The 14,059-nt window shown below is 43.1% G+C and overlaps 1 protein-coding gene across 1 annotated transcript in view; it reads right to left on the bottom strand.

Moving 5' to 3' along the window:
- The window catches only part of CEP104 (centrosomal protein 104), a 581,941-nt gene that overhangs the window by 190,099 nt on the left and 377,783 nt on the right, over positions 1-14,059 (bottom strand). The window contains 3 exon segments of the mRNA XM_053690408.1: positions 3,605-3,646; positions 3,648-3,662; positions 3,664-3,718. Of these exon segments, the coding sequence (XP_053546383.1) occupies positions 3,605-3,646; positions 3,648-3,662; positions 3,664-3,718 (112 nt within the window).

The raw sequence follows: 14,059 nt of genomic DNA, 5'->3' as shown, positions 1-14,059 counted from the left end.
AGAAAATATCTCCTCAGTTATAGATGGGTTTACATATAGAATAACAAAATACCAGTAACACAGAAAATAATGCTAAAACCTAAGGCTGCTCCCAATTTAAACAGGGTTAATGGGATACATGATGCAAACATGACATTGTACATTCTTTACTGACCTTGAATAACTATGTATTTAACCCCTGCATAGGAGTTATACACATAGGTAAATTCCCACTCTGGATCCACATAATTGCAGGACATGAATGGTCAGGAGTCAGGGGCCACCAATCACAGTTTCCTGCTAAGGAGTTGTTGGAGCTGCAGTGTTTTAGCTGTTGAGTGGGGCTTTGTCTATGTATTTAACACCTCTACAAGGGTTAAACATATAGTTATCTAGGGTCAGTAATGCAAAAGTGTAATTCTGTAAACAAATTAGGGCATGTCACTTTTAGAATGTCCCATAATCTATATAGAGTATACAGTGAGATTTAAAGTCAAGTACAGCAAAAATAATAGTAATATATAATATAAATGCAGTGAATAATATCACAAATATAAATGTGTACAGAGAAAATAAAATAAATAATTGATACAGAGAAAAATATAAATGCATGTAGAGAAAATTTTTTTTTTATATAGATAATAATATAATATAAATGTAAATAGGGAATACTATAATATAAATCAACAGAATAAAATATACTATAAAGATAGCAGATAATAATATAATGTAAAGAGAAGTTGCCCAGCATGTCAGTACAAGGGATGCCAAGTCTTGTAAACTATAAAAGGTTAAATAGCCTGCACTCTTGCCACTAATCCACCACACATTAAAATACCTGCTGCTTTGCTAGAATAGGAACCTGAAGGAATCCCCTGGTCTACTGAAGTACACTCACTGTCTTTCAATCTTGCGCTAGTTCTGAACTCCGCCCCTCCCAATTCTATGTCATTAAAAACAACACATTCGGCTGCTAACTAAGGGGGAGGGGATGTTTGTTCATAAACACACACTCACAGTTTAGAGCCAGTCACCATCAGTCAGTGGTACCATCCAGCAATTGTTATGTGTGTGAGCACAGTAAATTGACTTGGTTGCACACTGCACAGCTCAGTTTATGAAGTGGATAAACATACTGTGTATTTTAAAAATAAATGTACACGTAGGTACTAAAGAAACAAGCAGAAGCAGAGGCAATGTGGTTACTATGGGCTATGGGCTAACTTACAGGGCACAGCGGGAGAGACAATAAGATTCTGGACTTGCACATAAAAATCTCTGATGTCGCTGTGGATCCCTAGAATGCACTCACAGATATAAGCTCCCTCTTTGTTGCCTTTATAAAGCAGCAGCCAGCCCTTCCATGTGCTCCTCCTGACATGCCTTGCTGTGCGCTCTCTGCCCCAGGCAGCTCTAAACAAACTTACCTCAGGGACTAGTTCGCCCCTGCTCTCCCGCTCATGCTTTAATTACCTACAATCATGGCAGGATGGACTTGCGCACGGTTTCACTTTGCAAATTTGGCGCCCTTGTGGCAACCTAATCTTTTTAATTCAGGTGGGGGGGGGGGCAAAGAATAATCTAAGGGGGGCACTATGCCACCGCCTAGCCCCCCTGTAGCGACACCTATGGTGTGCATCGTGTTTGCCACAAACCTTCTATTTATAAGAAGAGCAATATCTGTGAAGTGCAATAAACGCGAGTGCAATAAACGATGTATGCCTGTATAGCGCATTAGCTATGCTTTGGAAAGGGTTTTTGATCAAATGAGGGCCCTGCCACAGACTTTGCCCCTGGGGCCCAGTGAGATTAAGTTCTAAAGAGGATTTAGGCCTGAAAGAAGAGTAAAATAGACCAGAGGTTGAAGAACAATCTGGAAACTGTGTGTAGAGAGGTGAGACAGAAAGAGCCAAGGCTGAGGCTTGAGAGATTTCCTGAAAAGGCATCCTATAATATAAAAGGCCAAGTGTGTTTGTCCGAAGCCTGTCATGCGCAGTAGAGACTGCGCGAGGAGCAAACACACTGACTTGGCATCTGGGCCGACCGTGCGCTAATGGGGACGGGGCTGGACATGCTGCGGTCAGGGCCGGGCTTATCGCGGGCGGGGGCCGGCGACGACGAGCTCAAAAGAGGGGGGGATAAGGAGAGAGACAGCAAAAGAGAGGGGGGTGGGAGAGAAAAAGAATGGGGAGAGAGCAAAAGAGGGGGTATGGAGAGACAGCAAAAGAAAGGTGGAGAGAGCAAAAGAAATGGGGGGGAGAAAGCAAAAGGGGGGGGAGAGAGAGAGCAAAAGAGAGGGACGAAAGAAAGCAAAAGAAAGGGGGTGTGAGAGCAAAAGAGGGGGGATAAAGAGATCAAAAGAGAGGGAGAGAGACAGCCAAAAGAGAGGGGGAGAGAGAGCAAAAGAGAGGGGGAGAGAGAGCAAAAGAGAGGCAGAAAGAGCAAAAGAGAGGGGGAGAGAGAGCAAAATAGAGGGGAGAGAGAGAGAGCAAAAGAGAGGGGGCAGAGAGAGCAAAAGAGAGGGGGGATAGAGAGAAAGCAAGGGGGTGGAACCGCTGTACTGCAAAAAAATGTCCCGTGTACACGGGCTTAGGACTAGTTTGCCATAATCTGCCAGAAATTTGAGATTAAGAGGACTCTCATACTACATCATTGAATGACAACAATGAACCTAACAGAAACCAGACCAGAAACACTAATTTACTGGTGACTGGCTTGTTTGCATTCTTTAAGTGCCGAGGAAATTGCCAGTTCTTACCTGCAACTACATCTCAAAGATTAGCATTGTCACCTCTCTTGCTACTGAACAGTTTTTGATATTGGACAGTATCAAATGCCCAGATGACTGTGGCTTTTTGTCCCCCCCCATAAATAATGAATAACTGATAGCCTTGTATTCTTGACAGAATAACTTTATAGTCAACAAACATGTCAATTAAACCACTCTTTATGGAAACAGGGGTAAGGTACACTATTTTTTCCTTTGTGTGTATCCAGTGCTGTTATTATTTTCTGCACCATACACCTGTGAGTACAATGGAGAGACAGGGGAATCTGCAATAGCTGTAGCATCCTAACAAATATAATCACCTTATAGGGACAGTATACACTAATTTCCATAAACTGCGTGTAATAGACACTACTATAAAGAAGAAATAGCACAGATACTGATATAAAAATCCAGTATAAAAAACTTTAAAAACTTCCTTAGAGTTCCCAGTTTAGCACTGTTGATGAGGTTGGCCTGGGACACCAAGTGAAAGGGGCTGGTAAATAAGATGAGCAGACACTCCCCCATCCCTTGCTTATAAAAGGACCCATTAGAAAAACCAGAGCAACATGAATCTGCAGACATCAGTATACATCTAAAGCTTTGGGGCTTGGCTAGGAGTCTGAAAATCAGCACAATGTTATTTAAAAATAAGCAAAATTATAAATTGTTACAAAAACCTCTCAGATGGGATATCTACAAAGTATTTATGCAAAAATAATCTAGTGTACAATGTCCCTTTAACAATTTAAATAAGCCATGATAATTGATCACTATAGGCCTGTACTGTATTATTTTAAAATAACTTACAAAGGCTAAATCATCAATGGTGATGATTATAAAAGGACATTTTACCTGTTTGCAGTGCTCACATCTCTTCAGCATGGGACAGTGTTTTCCAATAATGGAGATCCCAAACCTTCTTCTGTAAAGGATTCATCTCTCTCCCCACACAAAAAAGGCAATAAACTAAAAATAAAGAACATATTCATTAAATAAAACAGATGAACACACAAAGTACCCTGAAGCTGAATCACAAGTCTATTTAGAGGATATAATACAAATAGATGATCAGCTTTGAATATGTGATAACACACACACAAAAAAATCTTTAAAGGGACATTAAAACACCTTCAAAATATTAATATATAATGTATAACTATATGAAGTAAAACAACTTCATAATAAACTTTAATTATTTATTTTGTTCCCTTTTCCTGTACTTTAATTCTTGAATATTATGACTTCCTAAATTCCTATTAAAAGTGGAAGCGCAGACACATCAGTATTCCACACAGTCATTGTTGCACACTCCAGTAAGACATTTATAACTGTCCCTAATTGGCCTTAAGGGACAGTCTACACCAGAATTTGTATTGTTTAAAAAGATAGATAATCCCTTTATTACCCATCCCCCAGTTTAGCATAACCAGCACTGTTATATTAATATATGTTTTACCTCTTTGATTACTTTGTATCCAAGCCTCTCCAGACTGCCCCCTTATCTCAGTGCTTTTGACGGACATACAGTTTAGCCAATCAGTGCAGACTCCTAAATAACTCCATGGGAGTGAGCACAATGTTATCTATATGACACACATGAACTAACACTGTCTAACTGTGAACAACTTTTAAAATGCTCTGAGCTAGGAGGCAGTTTTCAACTGTTTAGAAATCAGTTTGAGCCTACCTAGGTTTAGCTTTTCAAAAATACCACCAAGCAAATTTAATGAAAAAAGTCAATTGGAAAGTTGTTTAAAATCGCATGCCCTATCTGAATCATGAAAGTTTAATTTTGACTAGACTGTCCCTTTAGCAGAAAAAGAAACTTAAGTTACAATATGGCAGCACCAACTGCTTTATGGACATTAAAATGTTACCCTTTCAATATTTAAACAACTAATAGCAATTGTATAAAGTAAATACATGCATTTATTATTCTCAGGCTAATATTTGCCCTGAATACCTCATTATATCAATGATTTATTAATTGTTTAAACGTTGATACTTGTGTACCATGCTACAGTCTGTAAAATGTTGTCTTAAAGGGACATAAAAACATAATTTATGCTTACCTGATAAATTAATTTCTATCATGGTGCTGAGAGTCCACGATACTACCCTACCCCTTGGAGGAGGGAAAGATTCACGAACCCCTAGAGCTCTATATAACCCCTCCCTCTCAAACATACCTCAGTTTTACGCATAGCCAAGCAGAAAGGAAGAAAGGAACAGAGCAAGAGCCCAAAAAAGGAGCAGGGAAAAAGACGTGCTTAAAAAAGAAAATAAAGACCCTCAAAAAAAGAAAGTGTGGGGTTTTGTGGACTCTCACCAGCATGAAAGAAAACAGAATTTATGCTTACCTGATAAATTACTTTCTCCAACGGTGTGTCCGGTCCACGGCGTCATCCATTACTTGTGGGAAATGTTCTCCCCCACAGGGAAAGGCAAGGAGAGCACACAGCAAGAGCTGTCCATATAGCTCCCCCTCTGGCTCCGCCCCCCAGTCATTCGACCGACGGTTAGGAGAAAAAGGAGAAACTATAGGGTGGCGTGGTGACTGTAGTGTATAAAGAAAAATTTTTCAACCTGATTAAAAAAACCAGGGCGGGCCGTGGACCGGACACACCGTTGGAGAAAGTAATTTATCAGGTAAGCATAAATTCTGTTTTCTCCAACATTGGTGTCTCCGGTCCACAGCGTCATCCATTACTTGTGGGAACCAATACCAAAGCTTTAGGACACGGATGAAGGGAGGGAGCAAATCGGGTTACCTAAACGGAAGGCACCACGGCTTGCAAAACCTTTCTCCCAAAAATAGCCTCCGAAGAAGCGAAAGTATCAAATTTGTAGAATTTGGCAAAAGTGTGCAGAGAAAACCAAGTCGCTGCCTTACATATCTGGTCAGAAGCCTCGTTCTTGTAGGCCCATGTGGAAGCCACAGCCCTAGTAGAGTGAGCTGTGATACGGTCAGGAGGCTGCCGTCCGGCAGTCTCATAAGCCAAGCGGATAATGCTTTTCAGCCAGAAAGACAGAGAGGTAGCAGTAGCTTTTTGAGCTCTCCTCTTACCAGAGTAAACGACAAACAAGGATGAGGTTTGTCTAAAATCTTTTGTTGCTTCTAAATAGAACTTTAAAGCACGAACAACATCTAAATTGTGTAAAAAACGTTCCTTCTTTGAAACTGGATTCGGACACAAAGAAGGAACAACTATTTCCTGGTTGATGTTCTTGTTGGAAACAACTTTTGGAAGAAAACCAGGCTTAGTACGCAAAACAACCTTATCTGAATGGAACACCAAATAGGGTGGATCACACTGCAAAGCAGATAATTCAGAAACTCTTCTAGCAGAAGAAATAGCAACCAAAAACAGAACTTTCCAAGATAGTAACTTAATATCTATGGAATGTAAAGGTTCAAACGGAACCCCTTGAAGAACTGAAAGAACTAAATTTAGACTCCAAGGAGGAGTCATGGGTCTGTAAACAGGCTTGATTCTAACCAAAGCCTGAACAAAAGCTTGTACATCTGGCAAAGCTGCCAGTCGTTTGTGCAACAAGACGGATAATGCAGAAATCTGTCCTTTTAGAGAACTAGCTGACAATCCTTTATCCAAACCTTCTTGGAGAAAGAAGAGAATCTTTGGAATTTTAATCTTACTCCAGGAGAATCCTTTGGATTCACACCAACAGATATATTTTTTCCATATTTTATGGTAAATCTTTCTAGTCACAGGTTTTCTGGCTTGGACCATAGTATCAATCACAGAATTTGAAAACCCACGCTTGGATAAAATCAAGCGTTCAATTTCCAAGCAGTCAGCTGCAGAGAAACTAGATTGGGATGTTCGAATGGACCTTGTACTAGAAGGTCCTGTCTCAAAGGTAGCTTCCATGGTGGAGCCGATGACATATTCACCAGGTCTGCATACCAAGTCCTGCGTGGCCACGCAGGAGCTATCAGAATCACTGAGGCCTTCTCCTGTTTGATCCTGGCTATGAGCCTGGGGAGGAGAGGAAACGGTGGAAACACATATGCTAGGTTGAACGACCAAGGCGCCACTAATGCATCCACTAGAGTCGCCTTGGGATCCCTGGATCTGGACCTGTAGCAAGGAATCTTGAAGTTCTGACGGGACGCCATTAGATCCATGTCTGGAATGCCCCATAATTGGGTTAACTGAGCAAAGACCTCCGGATGGAGTTCCCACTCCCCCGGATGGAAAGTCTGACGACTCAAATAGTCCGCCTCCCAGTTGTCTACTCCTGGGATGTGAATAGCAGATAGATGGCAGGAGTGATTTTCTGCCCATTGGATTATCTTGGTTACTTCCTTCATCGCTAGGGAACTCTTTGTTCCCCCCTGATGATTGATGTACGCAACAGTCGTTATGTTGTCCGACTGAAATCTTATGAACCTTGCTTCCGCTAGCTGAGGCCAAGCCAGGAGCGCATTGAATATAGCTCTTAGTTCCAAAATGTTTATCGGGAGAAGCGACTCTTCCTGCGACCATAGGCCCTGAGCTTTCAGAGAGTCCCAGACCGCACCCCACCCCAAGAGGCTGGCGTCGGTCGTGACGATGACCCACTCCGGTCTGCGGAAACTCATTCCCTGAGACAGGTGATCCTGGGTCAACCACCAGAGAAGTGAGTCCCTGGTTACCTGGTCTACTTGAATTTGGGGAGACAAGTCTGTATAGTCCCCATTCCACTGATTGAGCATTCACAGCTGTAATGGTCTTAGATGAATTCGAGCAAAAGGAACCACATCCATTGCTGCGACCATTAGTCCTATTACTTCCATGCATTGAGCTATGGAGGGTTGAGGAATAGAGTGAAGAACTCGACAAGCTTTTAGAAGCTTTGTCTTTCTGACGTCTTTGAGAAAGATCTTCATTTCCACAGAATCTATTATTGTTCCCAGAAAAGGAACCCTTGTGGACGGTGACAGTGAACTTTTTTCTATGTTCACCTTCCACCCGTGAGATCTGAGAAAAGCCAACACAATGTCTGTATGAGCCCTCGCTTTGGAAAGAGACGACGCTTGGATTAGGATGTCGTCTAGATAAGGTGCTACAGCGATGCCCCTCGGTCTTAGGACCGCTAGAAGGGACCCTAGCACCTTTGTGAAAATTCTGGGAGTGGTGGCTAAACCGAATGGAAGAGCCACAAACTGGTAATGTTTGTCCAGAAAGGCGAACCTCAGGAACTGATGATGAGATTTGTGGATTGGGATATGCAGATACGTATCCTTTAGATCCACGGTAGTCAAAAATTGACCCTGCTGGATTGTTGGTAAGATTGTCCGAATGGTTTCCATCTTGAAGGATGGAACTCTGAGGAACTTGTTTAATATCTTTAAATCCAGAATTGGCCTGAATGTTCCCTCTTTTTTGGGAACCACAAACCAGGTTTGAGTAAAACCCTAGACCTGTTTATCACTTCCCATCTTTGATAGGTCTCTTACACAATGTAAGAATGCCTGTTTACTTTATCTTGGTCTTGAAGATAAGCGAGACAGGTGGAACCTTCCCTTTGGAGGAAGTCCCTTGAATTCTAACAGGTATCCCTTGGAAACTAACTCTAGTGCCCAGGGATCCAGAACATCACTTGCCCAAGCCTGAGCGTAGAGAGATAGTCTGCCCCCTACCAGATCCGGGTCCCGGATCGGGGACTACCCCCTTCATGCTGTCTTGGTAGCAGCAGCAGGTTTCTTGGTTTGTTTACCCTTGTTCCAGCCTTGCATCGGCTTCTAAGCAGTTTTGGGCTGGGCCGGCGTTACCTCTTGTCTAGCGGTAGTGGAGTTATTAGCCGGTCCGTTCCTGAAATTGCGAAAGGAACGAAAATTAGGACTTGTTCTTAGCCTTAAAAGGCCTATCCTGTGGGAGGGCATGGCCCTTACCCCCAGTGATTGTCTGAAATAATTTCCTTCAATTCCGCCCAAAAAGGGTCTTCACCCATGAAAGGAATATTCAGTAGCTTAGTCTTGGACGACACCATCTGCCGACCAGGATTTTAGGCCAAAGCGCCCTCCGCGCTACTATAGCAAAACCTGCTATAGTAAAAATTTGGAACAAGTATGAAGTGAAGACCAAGTTGCAGCCTTGCAAATCTGTTCAACAGAGGCCTCATTTTTAAAGGCCCAAGTGGAAGCCACAGCTCTAGTGGAATGAGCTGTAATCTTTCAGGAGGCTGCTGTCCAGCAGTCTCATAGGCTAAACGTATTATGCTACGAAGCCAAAAAGAGAGAGAGGTAGCCGAAGCCTTTTGATCTTCTCATCTGTCCAGAGTAAACGACAAACAGGGAAGAAGTTTGTCGAAAATCTTTATGTTGCCTGTAAGTAGAACTTCAGGGCACGGACCACGTCTAGATTATGCAAAAGACGTTCCTTCTTTGAGAAGGAATAGGACCCACAAATGATGGGAACAACAATCTCTTGATTGATATTCCTGTTAGAAACAACCTTAGGCAAAAACCCAGGTTTAGTACGCAGGACTACCTTGTCTGAATGAAAGATCAGATAAGGAGAATCACAATGTAAGGCAGATAACTCCGAGACTCTTCGAGCCGAGGAAATAGCCATCAAAAACAGAACTTTCCAAGATAAAAGCTTAATATCAATGGAATGAAGGGGGTTCAAACGGAACACCCTGAAGAACTTTAAGAACCAAGTTTAAGCTCCACGGAAGGAGCAACAGCCTTAAACACAGGCTTAATCCTAGCCAAAGCCTGACAAAAAAGCCTGGAACGTTTGGATTTCCTGCCAGACGCTTGTGTAAAAGAATAGACAGAGCAGAAATCTGTCCCTTTAGTGAACTAGCGGATAAGCCCTTTTCTAAACCCCTCTTGTAGAAAAGACAATATCCTAGGAATCCTAACCTTACTCCATGAGTAACTCTTGGATTCACAGCAATATAAATATTTACGCCATATCTTGTGGTAAATTTTTCTGGTAACAGGTTTCCGAGCCTGTATCAATGTATCAATAACCGAATCCGAAAACCCACGCTTTGATAGAATCAAGCGTTCAATCTCCAAGCAGTCAGCCTCAGAGAAATTAGGTTTGGATGGTTGAAAGGACCCTGAATTAGAAGGTCCTGCCTCAGAGGTAGAGACCATGGTGGACAGGACGACATGTCCACTAGGTCTGCATACCAGGTCCTGCGTGGCCACGCAGGCGCTATCAGAATCACTGATGCTCTCTCCTGTTTGATCCTGGCAATCAGTCGAGGGTAGCATCGGAAAAGGTTGGAAACACATAAGCTATGTTGAAAACCCAAGGGGCTGCAAGTGCATCTACCAGCACCGCTCCTGGGTCCCTGGACCTGGATCCGTAACGAGGAAGCTTGGCGTTCTGGCGAGATGCCATAAGATCCAGATCCGGTTTGCCCCAACGACGAATCAGTTGAGCAAATACCTCCGGGTGTAGTTCCCACTCCCCCGGATGAAAAGTCTGGCGACTTAGAAAATCCGCTTCCCAGTTCTCCACACCTGGGATGTAGATCGCTGACAGGTGGCAAGAGTGTGACTTTGCCCAGCGAATTATCTTCGAGACTTCCAACATCGCTAGGGAACTCCTGGTTCCCCCTTGATGATTGATGTAAGCCACAGTCGTGATGTTGTCCGACTGAAACCTGATGAACCTCAGTGTTGCTAACTGAGGCCAAGCTAGAAGAGCATTGAATATTGCTCTTAATTCTAGAATGTTGATTGGTAGGAGTTTCTCCTCCTGAGTCCACGATCCCTGAGCCTTCAGGGAGTTCCAGACTGCTCCCCAGCCTAGAAGGCTGGCATCTGTTGTTACAACCGTCCAATCTGGTCTGCGAAAGGTCATTCCTTCGGACAGATGAACCCGTGACAACCACCAGAGAAGAGAATCTCTGGTCTCCTGGTCCAGATTTAGCAAAGGGGACAGATCTGAGTAATCCCCGTTCCACTGACTTAGCATGCATAGTTGCAGCGGTCTGAGATGCAGGCGGCGCAAATGGCACTATGTCCATTGCCCGGCGACCATCAAGCTGATTACTTCCATACACTGAGCTACTGATGGGCTTGGAATGGAGTGAAGGGCACGGCAAGCATTGAGAATCTTTGATAACCTGGACTCCGTCAGGTAAATCTTCATCTCTACAGAATCTATAAGAGTCCCTAGAAAAGGAACCCTTGTGAGCGGTAACAGAGAACTCTTTTCCACGTTCACTTTCCACCCATGCGACCTCAGAAATGCTAGAACTATCTCTGTATGAGACTTTGCATTTTGAAAACTTGACGCTTGAATCAGAATGTCGTCTAGGTACGGAGCCACCGCTATGCCTCGTGGTCTTAGTACCCGCCAGAAGTGAGCCCAGAACCTTTGTAAAAATTCTCGGGGCCGTAGCTAACCCGAAGGGAAGAGCTACAAACTGGTAATGCCTGTCTAGAAAGGCAAATCTTAGGTACCGATAATGATCTTTGTGAATCGGTATGTGAAGGTAGGCATCCTTTAAGTCCACTGTGGTCATATATTGACCCTCTTGGATCATGGGCAGGATGGTCCGAATGGTTTCCATCTTGAACGATGGAACCCTTAGGAATTTGTTTAAGATTTTTACGTCTAAGATTGGTCTGAAGGTTCCCTCTTTTTTGGGAACCACAAATAGATTTGAGTAAAACCCTTGTCCTTGTTCCGTTCGCGGAACTGGGTGGATCACTCCCATCACTAAGAGGTCTTGTACACATTGTAGAAATGCCTCTTTCTTTACTAGGTTTGTTGATAACCTTGACAGATGAAAACCTCCCATGTGGAGGAGAAGTTTTGAAATCCAGAAGGTATCCCTGAGATATAATCTCCAACGTCCAGGGATCCTGTACATCTCTTGCCCAGGCCTGGGCGAAGAGAGAAAGTCTGCCCCCCACTAGATCCGTCTCCGGAGAGGGAGGGCCCTGTCTTCATGCTGTCTTAGGGGTTGAAGTAGGCTTTCTGGCCTGCTTGCCCTTGTTCCATGACTGGCTTGCCTTTCCAACCCTGTCTGTAACGAGCAGTAGTTCCTTCCTGTTTTGGAGTGGAGGAAGTTGATGCTGCTCCTGCCTTGAAGTTTACGAAAGGCACGAAAATTAGACTGTTTGGGCCTTTGATTGGCCCTGTCCTGAGGAAGGGTGTGGCCCTCTACCTCCCGTAATGTCAGCAATAATTTCCTTCAAGCCGGGCCCGAATAAGGTCTGCCCTTTGAAAGGAATGTTAAGTAGTTTAGACTTAGAAGTTACATCTGCTGACCAGGATTTAAGCCATAGCGCCCTGCGCGCCTGAATGGCGAATCCGGAATTTTTTAGCCGTAAGTTTGGTTAAATGCACTACGGCATCCGAAACAAACGCATTAGCCAGTTTAAGCGTTCTAACTTTGCTCAAAGTCTCATGCAATGGTGCTGGTGCGAATCGCCTCTTCCAGAGACTCAAACCAGAATGCCGCTGCAGCCGTGACAGGCGCAATGCATGCAAGAGGCTGCAATATAAAACCTTGTTGAACAAAACATTTTCTTAGGTAACCCTCTAATTTTTTATCCATTGGATCTGAGAAAGCACAGCTATCCAACACCGGGATAGTGGTAACGCTTGGCTAAAGTAGAAAACTGCTCCCTCCACCTTAGGGACCGTCTGCCATAAGTCTCGTGTGGTGGCGTCTATAGGGAACATTTTTCTAAATATCGGAGGAGGGGAAAAGGGCACACCGGGTCTATCCCACTCCTTACTAATAATTTCTGTAAGCCTTTTTGGTAGCTTAAATTTAAAATTTGAAATTTCTGAATCCGGTCTCCCCGGATCAGAACCGTCACCGACAGAATGAAGCTCACCGTCCTCATGTTCCGCAAATTGTGACGCAGTATCAGACATGGCTCTCGTGTCATCAGCGCGCTCTGTCCTTAACCCAGAGCTATCGCGCTTGCCTCTTAATTCGGGCATATTGTATAATACTTCTTTCATAACATTAGCCATATCATGTAAAGTGATTTGTAAGGGCCTTGATGTACTTGGCGCCTCAATCTTACGCACCTCCCGAGCGGGAGACGCAGGTACTGACACGTGAGGAGAGTTAGACGGCATAACTTCCCCCTCGTTGTCTTGTGATAATTTCTTTATCGGTACAGATTGACTTTTATTCAAAGTAATATCAATACAATTGGTACACATATTTCTATTGGGCTCCAAATCGGCTTTTGAACATAATGAACAAGCAGATTCCTCTGTATCAGACATGTTTAAACAGACTAGCAATGAAGCTAGCAAGCTTGGAAATCACTTTCAATAAGTTTACAAGCAATATAAAAAAAACGCTGCAGCACTTTTAAAAACACAGTTGAATAACAAAGAAAACTAATTCAGTTATAGTCAACAATTCTTAACGAGAAATGTATTAATTAGCAGAGAATTGCACCCATTAGCAAAAGGATGATTAACCCCTCAATACCCAAAAACGGATATCAAATTAAGATTTAACGCTTTTATCACAGTCAAACACACTGTCACAGATCTGCTTGTGACTGATTACCTCCCTCAAAAACGAATTTGAAGACCCCTGAGCTCTCTAGAGACGTCCTGGATCAAAGGAGGAAGAAACAGGAAGACTGTGCTAGAATTTTAACTGCGCAACAAGGCGCTAAAACAAGGTCCCTCCCACTCATATTACAACAGTGGGAGACCTGATATAACGGTTTCTATGCAGAAAATACGGTTAGCCATGTGGAAAAAAATCATGCCCAAAAAGATTTATCACCAAAGTACCTCACAAAACGAATAACATGCCAGTAAACGTTTTAAAAACAACATTTTGAATGCTAGTAACACGTGGAGGTTCTCAAGCTTATCATGCAAAGTTATCACTAAGCCTGCTACCAGTCGCTTCCACTGCAGATAAGGTTTAAACATTATTTCAGTATTAACAGTATTTTCTCAGTCAAATTCTAGTCCCTAGAAAATAACTCAACTGCGCATACATTTATCAGCCTGATACCAGTCGCTACTACTGCATTTAAGGCTGTACTTACATCATATGGGTAACAGCAGTATTTTCTTAGTCAATTCCATTCCCAGAAAATAATGTACTGCACATACCTCATTTGCGGGGGACCCCGCATTCTATTCCCCTCTTTCTGAAGTTACCCTACTCCTCAGAATGTCGAGAACAGCCAGCGGATCTTAGTTACGTCTGCTAAGATCATAGAAAAACGCAGGCAGATTCTTCTCCAAATACTGCCTGAGATACAAAAAACGGCACACTCCGGTGTCATTTTAAAATAACAAACTTTTGATTGAAGAATAATTAAGTAAAAACTCC

The sequence above is a fragment of the Bombina bombina genome, chromosome 8 (genome assembly GCF_027579735.1).
Source record: "Bombina bombina isolate aBomBom1 chromosome 8, aBomBom1.pri, whole genome shotgun sequence".
Taxonomy (NCBI): Eukaryota; Metazoa; Chordata; class Amphibia; order Anura; family Bombinatoridae; genus Bombina; species Bombina bombina.
This window is presented reverse-complemented; position numbering and strand designations above follow the sequence as displayed.